At 42.4% G+C, this 22,034-nt stretch overlaps 1 protein-coding gene across 1 annotated transcript in view; it reads left to right on the top strand.

Moving 5' to 3' along the window:
• cpne5a (copine Va) overlaps positions 1-22,034 on the top strand; it is an 87,420-nt gene that overhangs the window by 51,425 nt on the left and 13,961 nt on the right. Inside the window, exons 8-13 of the mRNA XM_083770133.1 lie at positions 6,682-6,785; positions 7,026-7,130; positions 12,400-12,441; positions 14,927-15,002; positions 17,600-17,653; positions 19,368-19,429. Of these exons, the coding sequence (XP_083626259.1) occupies positions 6,682-6,785; positions 7,026-7,130; positions 12,400-12,441; positions 14,927-15,002; positions 17,600-17,653; positions 19,368-19,429 (443 nt within the window). The remainder of the gene's footprint in view (positions 1-6,681; positions 6,786-7,025; positions 7,131-12,399; positions 12,442-14,926; positions 15,003-17,599; positions 17,654-19,367; positions 19,430-22,034) is intronic.

Genomic DNA, 22,034 nt, shown 5'->3' with positions numbered 1-22,034 from the left:
GCTTTCTTTCTGTACTGGTAAATGAAGATAGTAAATAATCACATTATAGTGATGCCATTGGAGCAGGAGAAAGTAGCAGACTTATTGTCCAGAACAACTGAAGCCCTCACAGAGGCTGTAAACAATCCAGTGAGCTGGAGAAACCGTATAAATGTTATATGACAGCCCTTAATCTATCTAGGTTTTTATAACATGAATGCCTTTATATTAGTCAACATCGGTCATGAACACCAAGTGAGATATCCTTCATTCAGCTGGTGGCACTATGCTCTGCCTCTATGCATGCTTCCATATGATACACCACACTGAAGCTTTGATGTAAAATGGCTTTTTGACGTGTAACTTCCATAATGTGTAGCTTGCGAGCTAGTTCAGGCGGAATACACTCGAGAACTTTCACATGTGTTTAACCATGCGGGTGTATACAGTGTTAGGCATGACCCATACGTCATTCACTAATGTGGCAATCAGCTTACCAATTGGGCGGGTAATTTAATTGAATCACCTAAGTCTGTGTTCGTTCTGCATCCCTTCTGCGTATGTCCCTGGTTTGTTGTTACGTATGTGCAGTTTGTTTCCACCGCCACCCCAGCACCACCAGTAGGCAGTGCTATTAGTTCTGTTCCCCAAGGGGGGCTGTTATTGTATATAAAAACATTGCAGAGCCTGGCCTGGGTCGGCCTAGCGGTCCAGGCACCTAGGCTGGTAATCCAGCCTGACAGCATGTCGTGGGTTCGAGTCCCGATCCCGACGACCTTTGCTGTGTGTCTTCCCACCCATCTCTCTCCCCCTTTCCTGTCAAACTACTGTGCTCTATCAATAAAGGCAAAAAGCCTTATCAAAATATCAAAAATAAATAAATAAAATTGCAGAGCCTAAAAACCAAGATAAAATATTATATCTACACTTTTATTCACATTCTATAATTGGTTCATTCTATTCGTGAGTTATCGGACTGAACTATAGCAAAGGTGCAACACTGCTCATAAAACTACAGTAAAATGGTTCCTATTTGTCCTTCTATTTAAACCTTTTTGAGGGGCGCTAGCCCCTCCAATGCATGGCAATTGTTCTTATGACATTACCAGCCAAGTCTATGGACTTTAATATTTGTTTAGGGCACGTAAGACGCCATGTGGCCAATATAAATACAGTGGGTGCCCCTCACTTCACACAAGTGTGATTTTTATTCTTATTGTTGTATAGTGTACTTATTATAGTCTGTCTGTCTGTCTGTCTGTCTGCCTACCCGCCCGCCTGCCTGCCTGTCTGTCTGCCGTCTATCAGCAGGTTTGTATGGCTTGTTTGTATGCCAATGCTTCTGGGCAGTGAGTGCAATGAAGGGCGCCTGTGAGTCATCAGGTGCAGGATATGATTTAGCCACATGAGCGTCATTGAGGCAAAGTAAAGTACCTCTCCAAGCGATGAGTTGTAATATAAATGCAAATTGTCATTATTATCACGAGTGACCATTTCCTCTTTCCCGGTCTTGTCGATTAGTGAGACGGGCCAAAAAATGTCAATCCAATCTCCCTCTGTACTGTAGGCTACACACATATCTGAACTGTGCCAACAAATACCTGGAACTACAAGAAAGAAAGCAAAGATTATGTTCGAATGCAGGAAGTTGTCAACGATCTTGTTAGAAGAGCCCCAGTTCAGTCAGACAACTCTTGGATTGAATGAATACTGTATAATATTATGTATTAAGCATAAATGTATAGAGCATAAATATTTAAGCATACTGTATTTGGTGTCACGGCTCTGTCCCATTTCATTAATTCCCTGTAGGCATGAATTATAATAAATGATTTTCCAACTAGATTTGACAGAGAAGAGGGAATGAAATAGACCCCCATAAGGGAATCATATAGAAACAGAGCCCAGGTGGATGCTGAGGTGGTGGTGATGGGAGCACAAAAACCTTCATAGAGCAGAGAGCAGCATCATAGCAGAGCAGCAAGAAGAATGAGATGTGAGCAGGGCGGTTTAAATAGCCCACCCCAATCACATGGAGTGAGCGTGTGACTGATCAGCTGATCAGGAATTGCCCCCATGATTTTCCAATGTGGCACTGCTCCGTTTCTTGCATATCCTTATGCTTTCAGAAAACATGCACAAAGACGGACGAAAGGAACGCAGAAAGTAGAAATCTTTGTGTCCGTACCCGTATTTAAAGGACAACTCTATGGGCTCTATTTTCGTCCATGCTAAACCCCTTATCCCTACACTTCTGAGCTTGTAGATTGGCTATTTTAACTATTCAAAAATGTTTTTCAAAATAGTAAAAAAAAAAGGCAAAGAGGTTTAGGAATAAGGGGTTTAGCATGGACTCAAATAGAGTCCATAGGCACATTTTCCTACTCATATATTGATCCCAAATTACTTGCCATCGGGTCTATTTTGCAGAATTACCTCTGTCGTCGGACGGAGGCCATTAGCATATCACCTTTACGCTATTTGTTTTCTTACGGGCTCTGCTCTTTGCTATGAGGGCTGCTGGAAACTGGATAACAGGGGCAATTCTGCAAAATAGACCCATAAGTAGGACAATTATATGTTATTTAGTCTGGAGTTGTCCTTTAATGTTGAGTATATAAATGGGCCATTGAAATGGTCAAACTATAACCAAACCTGAAGGGATTTTACTGTTGCACTGTGGAAAGTTTTGCCATAATGATATCATGGAGACAGGGTGCAGGTACATTCATACTGTAGGTAGGTACATTTATTTAAAATCACACTTGTGTGCAGTGAGGGGCGCTCTTATCATCATACATCTTCATACATCATCTCATTCCGGCCAATCACAATTTAAAAAATTGGATTACATACACCAAAAGCTGGACATAAGAGGGGCTATCGACCCTCAAAAATTAATATTCAAGGAAAATAGCTTATCTACAAGCTCACAACGGGTCCCAATGTGATGTGTTGTGAGCTTGTAGGTTGGCTATTTTGGCAATTCTTTAAAATAATTGGTCCCTGGTGAAAATATGGTCACTCTAAGTTAAACTACTCTAAAGGTCGTGGGGGCTGGGTGGGTGCTCTCTCACCTGGGTGTTGGATGCGTCAGCTATAGCTAGACAGGAGAAGCAGCTCCAGCTACTGATCAAAGGTTCTCTCTCTTGGCTGCCGTTATCTCTGGCACATAATGATGTGTAGAATAGCTTGGCATCAGAAGCTGTTCTCTCTCTCATTCTCTCTCTCTCTCCCCCTCCCCTATCTTTGCTGTGTAGTCATCAATCTAGCCAACCACTAGCCTTTTCACACAACACCCTTAAAGCCTGTGGGGATTTCCTCCCACCAAGTTATAGACCGATTCACAGAGGGGTGCCCTGGGCGCGGCCATTACTGAGGTGTAATCCATGGAGCAGGTGCTCCGTAGGCCAGGTGTAGCTAATCAGTGCTGCTGCACTCAATGGTACACCTCAGTAATGGCCGCACCCAGGAAACCCTCTGTGAATCGGTCTATACCATCAGCATAGTCATTGGTGAAACTATATTGAAATGGGTCATTTTTAGCAGTTGAAAATGGAGGATGTACAGTATGAAGGTACTGAAGGCGTGTCAACCATCTACATTTTTATACTTTCAGTTACATTAAAATTTATTAAATGTACATTTTGCTGTATACCATTCTGTAAAGGATGATATTATATGAACATATTTAATCAGTTTCTTTTCATCCACTGCCATTGAACAGTGCTGTTATAGTACATACTAAATTAGTATTCTATACCATTAGCAGTACACTCACGTCTCACTGGTAATATTTACTGTACTTCTGTAGTGCACTTCAGTTTGCCTGTGTGTAGTATGATAACAGAGTTGCACCTTTTGTCATTTAGGTTACATAATTCACTGTGTAAACCAATAATTGGCTCTCCCTTATCAACAAAGTTCTCTCACCTGCGGCCTGCATTCACATCACGCTGGAACTAAAAAAATGAAACTAGGAAATTACACTTTTGTTTGTTGATTTTGTTAATTTCAGACCCATACAAATAATTCCCCCTGTTATTTGTAGTTGCACTTATGAAGTAATGGCTTAAATACAAACGAGGTAAACTAATGTGACATGAATATTATTATTTGACTGCATTGTTCAGCATGCCCTTTGATAGACTAGTATAACCCAGGTAAATTACCTCACCCATAATTGAAATAAATATTTGGTTTAGAATAGATGATGGCACTACACTGTAACATCCTCTGTGTTAATTTTTCCAATTGTAACTCTGAGTGTGTACAAATGTAACCAAATGGACCCGTAAAATTAAGCCTCACTGTGCATCACCACAGCGATATCCTGCTAGACAGCAGGAGCTGAAAAGGGGATCTGTGCTGCATCACATACATTCCCCGTGGTGCTCATAAACCCCACAATGGCAGCTGGATTGAATGTTCTGCCTTCTTTCCTGCCTAAAGTGAGAACGCTGCTGGGCGCTGAAGTGAACATGTGTTATCCGTTCATAGTGGGGGGTTATAGCACCCTGTCTTCATGATAGCATATTAAAGCGTAATGGTGGAGGCATCAGGATAAAGTCAACGAGGCCCACTACTGGGCTGGTGTTTTTATTTTATTTTTGCTGCATGTTTGGATGTTTGGATTCAGTGCTCTCCTCTGCATTACATAATGTGTTTTTACATTAGAGCATTAAGAGAGTGCATTGCCCCCCCCCCCCCCCCCCCCCCCAACTAAAATTGTCTTGAAGCGTATCACATATGTACTTCAATCCATTGATTAAACATTTAAAGTTAAATATTTCAAAGATTATAAAACAAATGTGGAAAAAAGTAAGAGGTACTTCTGTGGCCTACTGGCAGTTTGCACATGCATGGCTCTCTGACATTTGCCGCTGATCAGCGCTAGGACACAGACAGACATAATCCTCCTATAAATACAGGTAGCTAGACTCCTGCAGTAGTACAAGTGGTTGGTGAATTTAGGAGAATCCATTATATTATGCATTGTTATCGGATCACACCACACGGTGGTTGGTCCTGTAGTGTAGTTCACATGGGTGACTTCCCACAAATTGGAAAGCTCAGACTATTACATATACCCTCGCTATACTATTATATCAGAAGGGGAATTGAAAAACTCTGTTAGTTTATGCACAAAGCACCAGATTAAGTTATTCGAGGCCAAATTAAAATTGATCTACTGCAGCACTGGTGCATGTAGTCCCCCCTGGTTGGTTTAATTAGCACTTTACTTGCATTTTTCCCCATGGCATTGATTGAAAACAACAGTGTTTTGATCAAAACAGCTCAATTTGCAAAAAGATAATTTGAGATCTATCTTCCTATGTGTTGCTGGCTTGGAGTCTGACCCCCCCAGTAGATCTAAGCTGTGAGTGGATGGTTGGCATGTTTGTAATGGACAGTTATTGAGTATATCTGGCTTATTGTCGCGAATGGCTGAGCAATGTTTGACCCCACAAACTTCCAATCCTCTTGTTATTCCAACATTAGCCTTCGAGCAGTCACATTTAATAAATAACTCCTGTTGTTGAGCTTGTAATGACACCATTTGTGTTTCTTTATTGGTGAGAAAATGTCACCTCTGGTGATTCAATTGCACTGTGCACGTTTGTAATTACCTTGAGGTTGATATGGGTCACAGCCTAGGGATCGATGTGGGGCCCTGTGTTTATGTCCGACAAGGGCGGTCCCGCCCATTACTACCCTGTCTCCCATTTAATTTCTGCACTTCTCGATATGAAACGCCCTAAAGACCACCTGGGGGAAATTGCACTTCCATCCATTCCATATATGTTAGTTGAATGGCATCTCATGCCCTCTGACACGACATTTCAACCTCTAAAATGTTGCCAAGCCACCCAAGCTGAACCCAGGATTAGATCTTATACTTGCATATTGTATGGCAAGTTTCCAAGCAGAAATGCAGATCATTGTGGCTCGCAGATTTTGTAACTTTGTTTGGAAAAGCACTTCCTATGGTTATCATTGTAATAAGCTGTGGCATTGCTTTATGTGTTTCCTCTGTGTGTAGTATATGTAAGGAACTAATGGAAGAATAATGACAATGCTGCTTTCTGCTGTGCAGTGCTTTCTATCCATTGTACAGCCTCCTTAAATTATTACAGAACACCTTGACCACACAGGGATTAAGGCATTGTCCCTGTAATGACACTGAGCAGTGAAATGCTGCCTAAATGAGTATAATTATGGTAATATCAGTCCTTCTAATGGGCTGTATCATTAGCTGCACTCACACCCTCTATATATTTTTGTTTGCACACTATCCCTTTATCCTTATATGTGTTATGTGTTTTCAGAAACCATTTCTGTGCATTTTGAATTTGATGCCATCTGCACTTGTGATGTACACTACTTGCATAATAAAAAAATGATTATGAATGCTCTTGTTATGCTGGTTATGGAAAATCGGGGCACACTGGCTGGCTTTATTTCTAGACTTATTAGGATTCAGTCTGCGCTTTGCTTTTATTTGGTGCTTCAGAGCTCTTATGACTTGGCGCACAGCGTGTTTGAAACCTGCAATAGGGAACGGTAGGGAAGCAGGGATTTGATATGTTCATTCTTTGTTTGTGTCATATTTCTTTCTACATATCTGTATAGCTACTGTACATCTCTGTTTCTAAATCTCTTTACATCTCTCGATCCGTCCTACTATCTTTCTCAATCTAGGATTGTGCCACTATGCAATTCTGTGCCAACAAATTGGACAAGAAGGACTTCTTTGGCAAGTCAGACCCCTTCATGGTCTTCTATAGGAGCAACGAGGATGGGACGTGAGTTTGATATTTTCTCCAGGCTCTGAATTGTTTGATTTTGATTTGGGTCTGTTAAAACAGAAGCAGGGCGGCTTCTCTAGCTCAATTTCATATTAAAAGGTCCATTGATGTGGCGCACATTCACACACAGACGCACATTCCCAAAACAAACTTACTGTAGCAGAGAAGAATTGTTATTGGGTTTGGTTTTGGGCTGTTGGTTTCAGGAATGTGCGCTTTGTGGTTGTGCACCTCTAGGTTTACCATCTGTCACAAGACTGAGGTTATGAAGAACACACTGAACCCTGTATGGCAGCCCTTCTCCATCCCCGTTAGAGCTCTCTGCAATGGAGACTATGACAGGTAAGACTCCTTCTTTGTTGTGATACGTTTTGTTTTCCATTATTACATGATCACCTGTGCTATACTGCAGTGGTTCTTAACCACTGCACTGATTATCTGTGTAACCGAATCAATCTAAATGTAACACCCTACAATTCCAAGTGCTTGTCAGGGTGGTGGGTCCCCAGTTCAAATCAGATTATTTTGGGGGATCACGTCCTTGGGTCGGTGCCCACTGATGGGCTGTAAGGATATTGCAAGTGGGCCCTTTTTTCCTTTAAAACACAATCGATTAAATGATCATTAAAATAAACAACGCACGCGCGCACGCACGCACGCGCGCGCGCACACACACACACACACACACACACACACACACACACACACACACACACACACACACACACACACACACACACACACACACACACACACACACACACACACACACACACACACACACACACACACACACACACACACACACACACACACACACACACACACACACACACACACACACACACACACACACACACACACACACACACACACACACACACACACACACACACACACACACACACACACACTTTCTTCTTTAGCGAATAGCCCATGAAAGGCAGTAGCAAGGATCTGTGGAAATCAAAGGAGCACACGATTTTGACACCATTGATTTCCTGCTGTTTTTTATCTGCAGCTCGAATGGAGAGTTATTGTGGGCCTGTAGCACTGACTAACTGCTAGTCACACAATTGGCAATAGCGTTCCAGATCAGTCTCTTATTGGCTTCTACATAGGCCTCCCCTAGCACTGGGCTGGGAGGAGTGCTGACAAGCAGGAAGCCACTTGACAGGAGCATAAAAAACAGTGTGAAGTAGGAAGAGATAGAACAGAGCGATGGAGACAGGAGGAAGGGAGTGAGAGAGAGAGAGGAAGAGGAAGGGCGGTTGTATTTGAGACACACTGTTCTGTGAGGCTGGCAGGTGGTGGGAACATCTGAGCCCCCCTGCTGTGCACATGTGCGTGTGTCTGTGTGTGTTTGTGTGGACATGAGAGCGAGGGGAGTCGTGCAGCTATATGAGAATGGAAGTAGTCACGCGGTGTGTCAGAGCTATAGCCACCTCCACCATGAGCACGGCACGGCCCCTCGGAGCGCCAAGTTCCTTTCACTGCTGCTGTCTGCTGCTCATCTGTGTAGTGAAGATAATTGGCTTAGAAAAAGGTGCAGAGCAGTGGTGGAAAGTACATTTACTCAAGTGATTTTTCATGTACAATTTTGAGGTGTTTCTTTCTTACTTTGCTTGAGTATTTCCATTTTTTCAGTGCTACATCTCAGAGGCAAATACTTTTTACTCCACTCTATAGTTACAGGTACCTAACCCTAACACTATAAAATGATATAATTATTACAAAACATACATTAACCAAGTAAGCCCTATTTATACTATTTCTATAAAAGAATACCAATCTACAAGCTCACAACGAGTTGCAATGCGACAATTTCAGATTTGGAAAACATTAGAAAATAAATGGGATATTCTGCATAATGAGCACTTTGATACTTTAAGTATACAGTATTTTGATGCCAGTACTCCGTTGGCACTCTATTAGCTCATGTAGTTTTCAGTTCCAGGCGTGTCTGGGCGGTGCAAAAGAAAAGTTTGATTCCTCGATGGTGCCCCGGGATTGGCTGGGCTCTCCAACAAACATAATGGCTGTGTTCATGCATGGGAAGCCTGCATGGGAGGGCGATCTCTGTTGCTGCACCTGGGACACCTATACAAGTTGTTTGGGGTGCCTATATTCACCAGGGAGGGATAGTGTATTCCTGTGCATGTGTTATGCCCTCTCAGTGAAACCCCTCACTGTCAGGCTGGCTACTCCATGTGTGTCAGAAGAGACATGATAGTTATGATTAATGGTTGTCTACACCCTCCCCTCCCCTATGGGTTGGCAGTGACGAGGATTATGCAAACAGGCTAATTAGGGGCATTTACAGTTACAATGTTGTTATCATGACAGGCAAAAGGTATTTTTAACATATGGCCGTCCGCAGTCCCGCCCCCTCGAGAGACCCGGAAAAGAAATCGCCGTTCATTTTCCTCAGACTTTTCAGAAAGTATTTATTTAAAGACGTTTACGCTGCGACAAAGCCAACTCTTGTCGTGACAAATCATGACAATAAACACAATGTTTTGGGCCAAACAAATAATTAGAAAGTAGGAAAAAACGGCAGGTTACAACACTTTTTTTGTTGTTTTTCTTCTTATAAATTATTTGATCGGCCCAAAACATTGTGTTCATTGGCATGATTTGTCACGATTCGAGTTGGCTTTGTCCACGGCGTAACCGTCTTTAAATAAATACTTTAGGAAAAGCCTATGGAGAAAATGAATGGAGAAACATTTCCTGGGCCACTCGTTGTTCTGAAAGGGGGAGGGACTGCAACACTCTATAAGCAAGGAATTTTGGTGTTGTTTACCAACCCTGGCTGACAAACCCGGGAGTGTGGGAGAAGGTAATGCATGAAATCTTTGCAGACACTAGGCGATCCTTTCCCCCTTCCCACAAGCGTTTGGAACAATAAGGCACTGGAATCATGTTGACAAAGTTGCACCCACACATGTCACAGTTCTTGTCATGCTTGGAATATTAAAATTGGTATTTAAATGCATATTTTTGTTGTTACAGCAATACAGCTATAATATACAGCACATGGGCGTCTTGTGGGTCTCTTTTGGGGGGAAATAATTGGTACCAAACGGTAGTTATTATTATTTTTTAATAGTTTTTCCCTCTCATAATAGCACTTCCAGCATGTGCCAGCATTGATAATGTGTGTATGCAAGCTGCATGCAGTACCTGCCACCACACATGCATGCCAGGCCAGCCATGCATCTTCTACAGAGAACCAGTCAGTGCACTTGCTAATGTTATCTTATTTAGTTAGTACGATAGGCTATAGTCCAAACATTGCCCACATTACAATCATGCCAATAGATTGCACGGCTTAGAAACGTTACAGCAAATGTTAAGATTGGTCCATTTAAATGTTGAATAAAAAGGAATACCAAAACACTCAACCCTGGCGCAAACCTGGCGACCTCAGCACGGTCTGTAACTGGTATTCCTAAACCTAACCTCAGTAAACTTTCCTAACCTTTATTTTAACCTTAACCTTTGTAAACCGAACCCTAATCCTAAACTTAACCGCAGTAAAACTTTGCCTAACCCTAAACTTACTCTTACACCCCAGCATGCGGTCGTCGAAAAGAAATATGAGGGCGAGCATGTTTTGGGGTAAGTCTTCCGGGTACCATAAAAAGTAATAAAGTAAGGTCATATGGCTTCGCTTCTTTGATACCACTGGCATTAAAAAATTATAAAAATATGTCTGTGTCTTGGATTGCAACGGACAGTTAACTTATAACAGAGCAAGATTGTTGTCACGGTGACACCTTATCTCCCTCCCCCGTCGTTACCGAATTTATTTAGCCTCTTTTCAAAAACAAAAAACGGTGTATGCGTGTTTCTATTTATATTTTGCTTCTTAAGAATCAAGGTTTATAAGTAAACTCTCATATTGTCTGTGCTGTGGAATGGAGCTGGTCTCCATTGTGACATAATGAGAGGTATTTACAACATCACTCTCATTGCGAGTATGGTTTAAATGCAGTGTTCAGTGTTGACTCAAGGCCTGTGGCACAGTGGCACAGTTTGGGATAAAGCTAATTTTCTCGACTTCTGATATCACGCAGGTGTGTGTGCCATAGGTTATCTCAGCTGGCATTCATTTACTTGTCTGTGTACTCTCCATTCTGCGCCTCAGATGCTCTCTATGGGGGCACGGGGCTGTGAAATGGCATGAAATGGTTCTGGGGATTATTTTGCACAGTTTTGTCTCACATGTAGCTGTCGACGGTTTGGCTTAAACATTTATCATAAAAATGAAATGCTTCCCATTTCCACTAAAATAAATTGTACCGCTCTGCTATGAACCTGGGCAACAAGAAACTAATATGCCTACTGATACTGAGAAGTATTGTCTATATTGATATATTAAGGCTCAAAACTAGGGTTTGTCAAAAGCATGGAGTATGGACCATTTTGTTTCATGTAAGTGTATAAGACCTGCACATGTTTGTTCGAACGTGTACACTGGAGACAGAATGGGTTCAGGTGTAGTTATCATGGCACACCACTTTCTTTACTTTCAACAATCCACTGGACGCATGATTGACAGAAGCTGCATGGTGGCCTAAGTCAGCTCTCTATCACTGTTAGTTGAGTAGGAACTGTATGAACTGTTCTTAGTGAATGGGTTCCCTCTCAGGCATACTGTACTTATTTTGGCTTCTCACCTTCTCACTTATTTTAGGAGCTTGTAAAGAAATATGCTGCCTCCCTCCCATGTGGTTAGTTGTCTATATTTGGCAGACGTAGGACACTTTTTCCAAATTTTCAGCTCAGCTCTCTCTTCCCTGTAGAAACAGGATCTTTGCATGTGAAGTACATTTTCTCAATGAATAATTAAATAATATCCTTTCATTAACCACGCCAACCCTAGCATATCCCTATTGGACATGTCATAGTGGGTGAACACTGAAAATTGGCGAACATTTGGCGATAATAGCAGATCTACAAGCTCACAATGCAATGCAACATAACACCTTTGACCTGGCTGTTTCCGCTATTTAATGTACAACAAAGTATACTGTGTGTATACAGTAGGATTTAAGTAGTTAACTCTGATAACAATATTGACTGTTTTGCGCTACGGGACAAGCTAAAGATAACCTGTTAACCTTGTGAAAGCCAGTTATCAGCTAATGTGTATTCCACGCTGCCCGGTAACTTTGTACAGCATTTGTACAGTTTTTAGGAAGTAATCGCTGCACCATTGGAAAAGAGGGTCTCAGCCCTCAGTGTTTTCAGAGAATTACAAAATAAAGGTTGAAATTAAATGAAATTGATTTGTGTTTCACTCCCCCGCTGATTGCATCCACACAGATTCTCATCTGCGTGGATGCAATAGCCTATGTGTTCTCAAAGAGACTGATTTAATTCAGCTTCTACTTAACTGTTAATAAGCGGTAATTGCTTGTTTTCACTGCTTAACCAAACGCACGTGAGGAGTCCGGTAGCTTATCTGCATCTCCTAATTAGTCCGGAGACATTCTTGGAAGGTTCTGGGAGATTTGCCTTGAAGGACGTTGATGTAGCGATGTTAGATCAATGTGCTCACTAACATTAATCCTCTTCTCCTTGCCTTTGATTTTGCGTGCAGGACGATCAAGGTGGAAGTGTATGATTGGGACAGAGATGGAAGGTATGAACGCACACACGCATGCGTGCACACACACACACACACACACACACACACACACACACACACACACACACACACACACACACGCACGCACACCTACAGTACACACACAAGATAAAGTCTTGATTACTGCTTGAGTTGCAAACATGGTGTTATGAAAGAAACGCCCAGCATGGAAGCACCTCATTTGGCGGAATGACAGCGTGATTGCCTCACAGCATGACGTCACATGGCCTTATAGAAACCGGCACACCATGAAGTGCAGAAACAGTAGAAGTGCAGAGAACTCATCAGTGCAATCAGATAACCAGAGACAATAATATAACAATAACTAGAACTGCACTCTGTCGAGTGCCTACTTGCTTGTTGCACACAAGTAGGCCATAAATGGCCTACTAGTGCGCAAGCAGAGCGCGCAAGTACTGTCGACCGCTACAAACTGTCAAATCTCAACTTCTCTGTGAAAGAACGTTTGAAATATTGAATTATTAGCTTTAGCTATTTGCTACGTACCTAGTTTTTGGAGGTAAAAAAGTAGTATTGTGAAGTTTCTATCTATAAAATAAATACAGTTCTATCGATTTAGAAGTGTCCTGGATCCCTTTTTAGTTTATCTCTCTATAACCTCTCTGAGATCTTCTAGAATTTTCCCGTGAACACATGTTTGGGAATAATAAGATCTGCAATCTTCCTCTTCTTTCTGTCTCTTTCAACAACAATTCCTTGCTCTTGTTCTGGGGTTTACCTTCGGTTTGGTGGAACACTAGCTCTCAGCAATCCCTTTAGTCTCTCCTGGCTAAGGATTTATTTTGTCCTGGAATATTAGTTAGTCTGCTCAGGAATATGCTGATGATTTGTCCTGGCTATCTAGAATACAGCTCTATGACTTACTTGAAAAGTATTTACCTGTATGACACTATTTTGAGATCTGTTGAAGAACATGAAGGTAATTCTATTTATTTTTTCAAATTCATTCTTTCGTTACGTAATTAACAACAATCAATTATGTAATGTTGTAATTAATACGGATGAATGACGGCTTTCGATGGTGATGTATATGTCGATCAGTGTCGGGTGGATTAAAGGAAATGCCTCTATGTACAGTATATGTATATGTAATTTGTAAGTTGATTAGCGGTATACTGTGGTTACTTAGTGTATGCCTCGTTTGATGCGTACGTATCGTAGCAGCATATGACATCAGGGTATAACTGGTACAACTAGCTCTCAATGATGACTTAATAAAGATGTGTATTAAAGGACCCAATGCCAGGGTGTAATTGGTTTTCGATGGTGACGTAATGACGATATGTTTTAGTGTAGGGAGGATTAAAGGTAATGCCCCTATGTATACATGTATGTAATCTGACACCACTGCCATATCAAGCACAAGTAGTCATTACGGCATACTTTTTCTGTTTTGTATGTGTCTGTTTTGTATGAGTTAACATTACGAGTCTATTAGACCCCCAGGCGTAGTTATAATATGCAAATGTGTCTTCCCTGTGTATCTTTGGTTTCTTCCTGAAAGCTGAAAGCCACAGCTTTAGTGACTAAAATCAGCCCCTCCCCTTATTATCATACTACAACAGCTGTGGTTGTGTCTTAAAAAAAAACAAAAAAAAAAAAACTTTTTCAATTTCTTTTGTGTTTTTGGGGATCCCATATGTGTTTTATATCCCCACAAATAACCAATTTTGAACAATCAGGCTTTCATATCATATAGGTGCTTTAATGGAAATTGCTCTCAGGAACAGCTCAACTGATTTTGGTCTCATCGTGATGTCATCAATGTCACACTACTTTGTATATTTCCAACTTCTTCAGTCTTCAGTTTCAAATTTGCATTTCCACTTTGTTTACATTGTCCACCATTGTTGATTTTCCAAGCTGGCATGGAATGGAAACAAGCCTGGTTTTATCTAGCATCAGTATTATAATGACTCAAATATTAAATAATCTGCATATCAGCACCCCCACCACCTCAGGACATTGTGGTACTGCAGCTAAAACTGCTTTCAAAGTCTAGAAAGAAATTGAGGCTCAAACCATTAGAAATAACTTTGATGGACATAGACAATATGATATTAAATATTAAAAGCAGTTTCAAAATGCATGTTATTTGCGCTTTAAGTTCAGGTGGGTGGTGCTACGGTGAAAACCAGGTATACGTAAAGGCAAATACCACTCATGTGATCAGTGACATCACGCCAGTGTTGGCCTGCAGAGTACACCGGCGTGATCCCTGATCACATGATCCCAAGTTCTAGACCTCCAGTTCTAGGCTAAACAGAAGCAGGGGGCTTTTTTTCCAAACCATCCTCTCACCTATATATTGATGTATGTAACTTATGCAAATTATTATGACATATTGGCATTTGAACCTCATTCACTTTCCCTGGGGTTAGGGAAAGTGTCCTAACCCATGTGCATCAGATCAGACTGCACAAAATATTTGACCTAGTGTTTTTTATATATCTTCTAGCCACGATTTCATTGGTGAATTCATCACCAGCTACAAAGAGCTGTGTCGGGGTCACAGCCAGTTCAACAGCTATGAGGTGAGTTCAAGTTTAAGTTCAAGATTTGTTTGTCCCACGAGGGGACATTTTGCTTCCTTCAAGGAACAAATGCAATACGTGCTTGCCACAAAAAGAAGGACATATCTCTGCCCGTCCATGTGTCTGCAGTTCTCGTATCTATATATTATTATACTATTTTTGCTATTTTTTTTAAATGATCCACTTATAATGATATTCCCAAAAATATAGGGATGCCAGGTTGACAACAAAACAATAAACAGCGTCATGATTGTTTATAAGGTTTGAGAATGACTATCTAACACCCATGGGATAGTAGAAGCATAAGAGAAAGAAACTAGCCTGGGCACAATTTCATTTAGGTTATATGATCCTGTCGGGAGCGGATGATATCGTTACGTCATGTTGTAGTATTGTTTTGTAGTCGACAGGCAACAACGGGGCGGCAACTTCCTTTTCCCTCAAAACGATTTTTCTCAATAAAAGCTACAGGCTACGAGAGCTTTTATTGTTATTCTTCCAGTTTGAGGGAAAGGGAAGTTCCGTTTGATTGTTCCTGACTTTACATGACGTAACGATATCATCCGCTCCCGACCGGATCATACAGACTTTTGAAACAGAGACCAAGCTTTCTTCCGAGGTGGTGGAAAGCCTGGTGAGGCGAGGTTAGAAAGAGACTACATTATCTCATAGGCCAGTACAATAAAGTATTTGGTCTAGTATTAGTAAACCTATATGGCCAGTTGGCCACTATATGGCCTCTCCTTTATTGGACTTGACTAGCCCATCAGTCTCACATGTTGCAATGTAAGCTGGACGAGGTTGGACAAGATGAGAGTCCAGAAAGCAGAATGCAACAGAACAGAATTTGTGATTAGAGTCCCCTTACACAACCCTTTGTGGGACTGATTGGGTGTTACGCCTAGGCCCCGGGAGGACCATGCCGGGCCCTGCTCATTAAAACACTTGCCACGTTATATTAGCTAGTGGATTAGTCACGGAGGCGGCTTGAGGAAAGAGGGACGGTTCCTGGAGGAAGTGAGAAGGAGAGAGCAGGGCGTATGGAGTGCTGGGCCAGGCAGATCAAGAGTGAGAGAGAGACAAAGAGAGACAGAGATGGAGTAAGTGAGAAAATGGTGGCATGCAGACTTGCCCTTTTCCACTGCTGACATGGCAGAAGCAGGTGCATGAATTAACCTTCAGGAGCCCTTGTTGGAGAATGGATTCCAATCAGGAAGCTGGAATAGGACAGCTTCTTCACTTTTGGCCTCTCAGTCGCCCAGAAATGGCTGAATTTGAAAACATGGCTGTACAAACTTAACGACCCTGCCTCTTCCACTGACGATGAACTGGATTTTGAAAGACCACTTAGTTCTACCCCTTTGTAGCTCCCAGTGCGCTCAATCCAACATGCATATGTAAGACCTGAGAGCTTTAAGTCCCTAAGGTGCGCTGGAGTTGACCGTAGCCTAATCCTACAGGGGAGCGGTAATGGAGAGCGATGGCTTTGCGATTTAATGTGACCCTGGCAGTGAATGATGGCTGTGGTTCTACAGAGCATGATCTCAAAGGAGTATCATCAGGATCACAGAGGCGGAGCAGAGGGTGGGTGTGCAATATGGGAAGGAGCAGGCTAGAAGGAACAGTCCTACCTTTGACTTATTATTCAGTACAGTTCACCCTAGGCAGGTCCTTTATGTTATGTGTACTGTATGCACACTGTAGAATGAGCAGGAGAGATGTTTTGGCACTAATGGCTTGCCCCTGGATATAGCCCATGACCCCTTATCTCAAGCCTAGAATGTTACAGTAAATACAGTGACGTTTTATTTTATAGTTATTTAATAGGAACACTGTTCCTATCAAAATGTTCCGCCCATAACCTTGCTTACTGTGTGTGTGTGTGTGTGTGTGTGTGTGTGTGTGTGTGTGTGTGTGTGTGTGTGTGTGTGTGTGTGTGTGCGTGCATGTGCGTGCGCGTGCGTGGCATGCATCTCCAATAAAAACTTCTGCTGAATTAATGTATTTTATTTGATATGTGTGGCTGCAACTACAGCATTTACAGTGTGTGGGTGTGGGCGTATGGGTGTCTTATCTGCCCTGTGTGTACATAACACATTCTTGTATACCAGGGAGTTAATGCACTATATACTGCACTGTAACTGTGTGTATCACTTGCCCGTTTGCTGTTTATTTGGGATTATATCTTTCCAGCAGCAATATACAAGTTATGGGACAATATTCTTGTTGTCCCCGGGTTCTGTTGCACATTCATGCGAAATGTACAGTACAGTGCTCTGCTTCTCATAAAGCCTCCCTGAATAATCGGCGTTCGCCCTACAGGCGCGATCAATGATATCTCTCTCTCTCACCTACTGCACTTATTGGACTCGCTCCCTATGCGCCATTACCCTCCCAGAAATGCAGGAGGAGCACAAAGATGTTTTTTTTATAACTTGCCCACGGCTGAATAAAAAGGATTGTTGTGCTGGAAGTTTACATTCTTCTCTCTCTCTCTCTCTCTCTCTCTCTCTCTCTCTCTCTCTCTCTCTCTCTCTCTCTCTCTCTCTCTCTCTCTCTCTCTCTCTCTCTCTCTCTCTCTCTCATATATATATTAGGTGGTGAATGCCAAGAAGAAGTTGAAGAAAAAGAGATACATCAACTCAGGGACGGTAAGTGTGAGATGATCGAGATCAGCGCCACCCTGCCCCTGTAAATGCATGTGTGTGAGAGTGACTAAATATCTTTCATTTCACCTGGTATTTAAGTTGCATTTAGATGTTTATTGTGCTCATGTATACTATCTTCCTTTTGCATGTGTATTTTTTGTGTGTACCAATGTGTGACACATTTTCTGCAGCTCTCAGTGTGCCTGCGCACAGACCTTGTGAGAGAAGTTCCTTGTATATACCCACCTAACGTTAGTTATTAATTAAAGTCACATGTGGGTGCTTGTTGTTGGTGCATATTGGCCTTATTGTTGCTGCCGTTGTTGACAGCAATTACACATTTCTGTATGCCATTGCTAACTGTTTCTGAAAATGGTAAATGGTGCATTTATATAGCGCCTTTATCCAAGGCGCTTTACATAGATTTTGTGCATTACATTCACCCATTCATACACCGATTGCGGCGGAAGCCATGCAAGGTACCAACCAGCACATCGGGAGCAATTTGGGGTTCAGAGTCTTGCCCAAGGACATTTCGACATGTAGACAGGAGGAGCCGGGATTCGAACCGCCGACCCATGGATCATTGGACGACCTGCTCTACCTCCTGAGCCACAGTCGCCCCTGAAGGTTCCAACTAAGTAGTCTACTTAGTTGGAACCTTCAGAAACATTTAGCACTTTACTTGTTGGTCATAGGTTGCAAACGTCATTGGTTTTCTGGCGATATAGGTTTTGGTCTGGTTTGTTTGTTTTTGTGGAAGAGCTGAGAATCGACTAATCTAATCTGACAAGTACTAAGAATAGTGGTGTTTAACTTTATAGGATTATGGAACCTGTGTTGGATCCATCCAATATATTGAACTTTTCATTGGTTCAGTATTTATAAAACCCAATGACAATGACAAACGCAACCACTTTGGAAATAATGGCAATAGCTGATGCGACGCAAATTGCAACATGTTGTGAACTTGTAGATCGGCTATTTTCACTACTTTTGTGCGACACTCTTGTAGTAGTAGAGCAGAAAAAAAAAAGAAAAAAAAACATAAAAAGCTGAATTATGAAGATATGTTTTTTTTCCTCTGCCCGACAGCAAAAATACTGTATGTCTTCTACACACAGGTTTTTGGTGGTCGTTTTTAGACTGTGGATAAGATGGGAATTGAATTGTCCAGGCCATGGTTTCATACACAGTACAAGGTTTTGACCTAGTCTTGTTTACCTACATCCCTAAGGAAGTGGTTCAGCTTTCTTAATACTTCTATCTCCATTTTCAGCGCTTTTCATGCAGATTGGTGAAGATGTAGTAGATGAGGAAAACATACTAATGGCCCCAAATCCAGGCTGAATATAGAAACGAGTCCATAATAAGAGTATACATCCTATTAGTGAGTGCCAGTGAAAGATGTTTATGGGAGAGTGAGAGACGGCATTGTTATTGCCCAAGCACTGTGCTATCTGATTGCTCTGACTGCATAATTGAAATCAGAGACAATTCATCCATCACACTGGCCCATCAACTCACAATCAGATGAATGTTGGATGGTGGCTTGGCTAATATGTCACCCGATGCCTGGGTAAATCACGTTATGGGTGGTTAGCCCCAGGGCCAGCCGCTAATGTGTAGATTGGTAAATTGTGTTTTCCTTAATCGCCCAAGATTCAGCGCAAACGCGGCTAGCGGCTAGATGATCAGTTTGGTCTCCATTTCCCAGGTGTCAGTGCTGTCGTTCAGCGTGGAGTCAGAGCACACGTTCCTTGACTACATCAAAGGAGGGTGAGTTTTGTATGCTTAGGTTTGTGTATCAGCCTACTTCCGCAGTGACATGCACCCATTGGTTTTATTTAATTGTATGGCAGCTTAAATGTCTTCGCTGTTGTACTTTTACTGCATGCTTGAGTGGCTGAATACAGAAGCACTGAGGTATTTACATCAGAGAGCTAACAACACTACTGCTCAACTTCAATACAAGACGCAGATTACTGTGCATTTAGATTAGGACTCAATTAAAACAAATAATCTAATTAATTAGAGGCTTTGTATGGATCGAAATTAATCACATGTTTAATCACATATAAATGTTTGACCTCAGAGGTTTTTTAGCGTGCACTGGGGTTTGTCTGTTGGTTGGGTCAGTGCACCGTGGTATGATCTGTATTCCTGATGCCTTCCAGTGAAAAATGTTTTGTGTTACTTAATACTTATAAGCGTGATTAAAATGCATACATTATTTTCATCACGTTATTTTTTCCATAAGTATTTAATCAAAATGAATCAGTTAGTCTCAGCCCTAATTTAGATGCATCACTGTAGCTCCTTCTGTCATTCTCTCTTGTTCTGTCTCTCTGTCTGTCTGTCTGTCCGTCCGAATTGCATTTACTTTTAAGTGGACTGGAACTTTCCATATGTGCCTACAGCCTGTCCCCAAAGGAGACAGCCCACTCTGTGGCTCCAGCCACACTGTGATGATGAATATGAATGACGGTGATAAAATATGAAGGGGATCGCTGTGCTTAATTAAAGGCGGCCAACCAGTCTCTGTGGATCGGTGGCTGCCCAGAATTTAAGCTTTTACTCTGTGTCCCAGATCTGTTCTGTTGGTCCCTCCCTGGCCTTCATGAATGTACACACACACACACGCGCACGCACGCAGATTTAATCAGAATGTCTTCTTGGAACAACATGCACTAACACCAAAAGCTGTAATATCGTCACTGTGGGGGGAAACCCTGAATAGCCCGTTACTTTAAATGATTATTGAAAAAATAACCTGTTTCAGTAGTCTCTCGCGACAAGACTGTTGGCTCACACAATTTCCAAATGGGCAGTTTTTCCTTTTTTTGGCCGATGGGTTCCCAGATTGGTGTTTCAGTGGATCCATCCAATATATTGAACTTTCCATTGGTTCATCCATCCATCCACCCATCTTCAACCGCTTATCCAGTCGGGTCGCGGGGGCAACAGCTCCACCAGAGTGTTCCAGACATCCCTCACCAGAGCAACATTAGTGACTTCCTCCTGGGGGATCCCGAGACGTTCCAAGGCCAGTGAGTATTTCCTCCAACTGCGCCTTGGTCTGCCCCGGGGTCTCCTCCCAGTGGGACGTGCATCGAGGACCTCCCTAGGGAGACGCCCGAGAGGCATCCTAACCAGATGCCCGAACCACGTACAGTAAGCTGGCTCCTTTCCAGGCGAAGAAGCAGCGACTCTACTCCGAGTCTCTCTCGTGTGACTGAACTTCTCACCCTATCTCTAAGGGAGATGCCAGCCACCCGTCGAAGAAAACTCATTTCGGCCGCTTGTATTCGCGACCATATTCTTTCGGTCATGACCCACACTTCATGACCATAGGTGAGAGTGGGAACGAAGATTGCTCAGTAGACAGAGGACTTTGCCTTCTGGCTCAACTCTCTGAGCACGGAAATTGCATTTGGTTGGTGTCACAGTTGTGCAGCCTAACACACACACATACATATTAACTGTATACGTATATGATGATTTCAGGTGTATCAGTACAGTACAGTACAGTACAGTAGAGGGACCCCCTGGGGACCCCCACATGGTAACTGTAATTTCTCACCCGTTTCGGACGCGGGGCGGCTCGCCGGAACCGGCCCGACCCCCTGGGCGCGTTCCTGGGGGTCTGGATGTTCCGGGTACCCCCGGGGACCCCCACACGGAGTTGCACCCCTTACTTCACACGGGTGTGATTTTTTCTGTCTTCTACACACAGTGGAAAATTATAGGAAAGGTGAAAGTGATGGGTGGATAGATGGTGAAGAAAGATCATAAAAGTATTGATTGCTTGCAGCTTAGTGCGTGAGCAATGGTTATGTTTCTTCGCATCCCTGATTCCTGAGGATACCTGCCTACAATACCAGGTCTGTTCTGTAAACTAGTGTTTCTCAAACATTTTCATGTGAAGGACTCCCAAATTGGTATTTGTTTGCGGACCATGCACCATTTGAAAAGGGTTTTGTGCAACGAAGCCTCATAAGAGAAGAGTTGATGTGGTTAAATTGTTCCTCATTCTACTGGGGACTTCTGGGGGGGTCCTTCAAGGACCCCTGGGGTCCTCAGACCCCGGCTTGAGAGCCACTGCTCTATACTCACCAAATCCTATATTTAGAAAGAGGGTGAGGCAGATGAGAAGGATTTTTTTCTTCTTTGTAAGTGACAGTGAGAGTAGTTGGTTCCAGACACCAGCCGGCATGAAAACCAACAGTTAAATATTGATGCTATATTGATTTCTTCCAATTGCAAGTGTTTGCCCTACCACCATTAATTTTGTAACAAATGATCACCGTGTTGAATTTTAGATGGCTTTTTTTCTCACTGGAGGGGAAAAGAGTGATTTATTTTATCCCCCTCTTCAAAAAGA

This window comes from Protomyctophum parallelum (assembly GCF_964188405.1).
Source record: "Protomyctophum parallelum genome assembly, chromosome: 7".
Lineage (NCBI taxonomy): Eukaryota > Metazoa > Chordata > Actinopteri > Myctophiformes > Myctophidae > Protomyctophum > Protomyctophum parallelum.
This window is presented reverse-complemented; position numbering and strand designations above follow the sequence as displayed.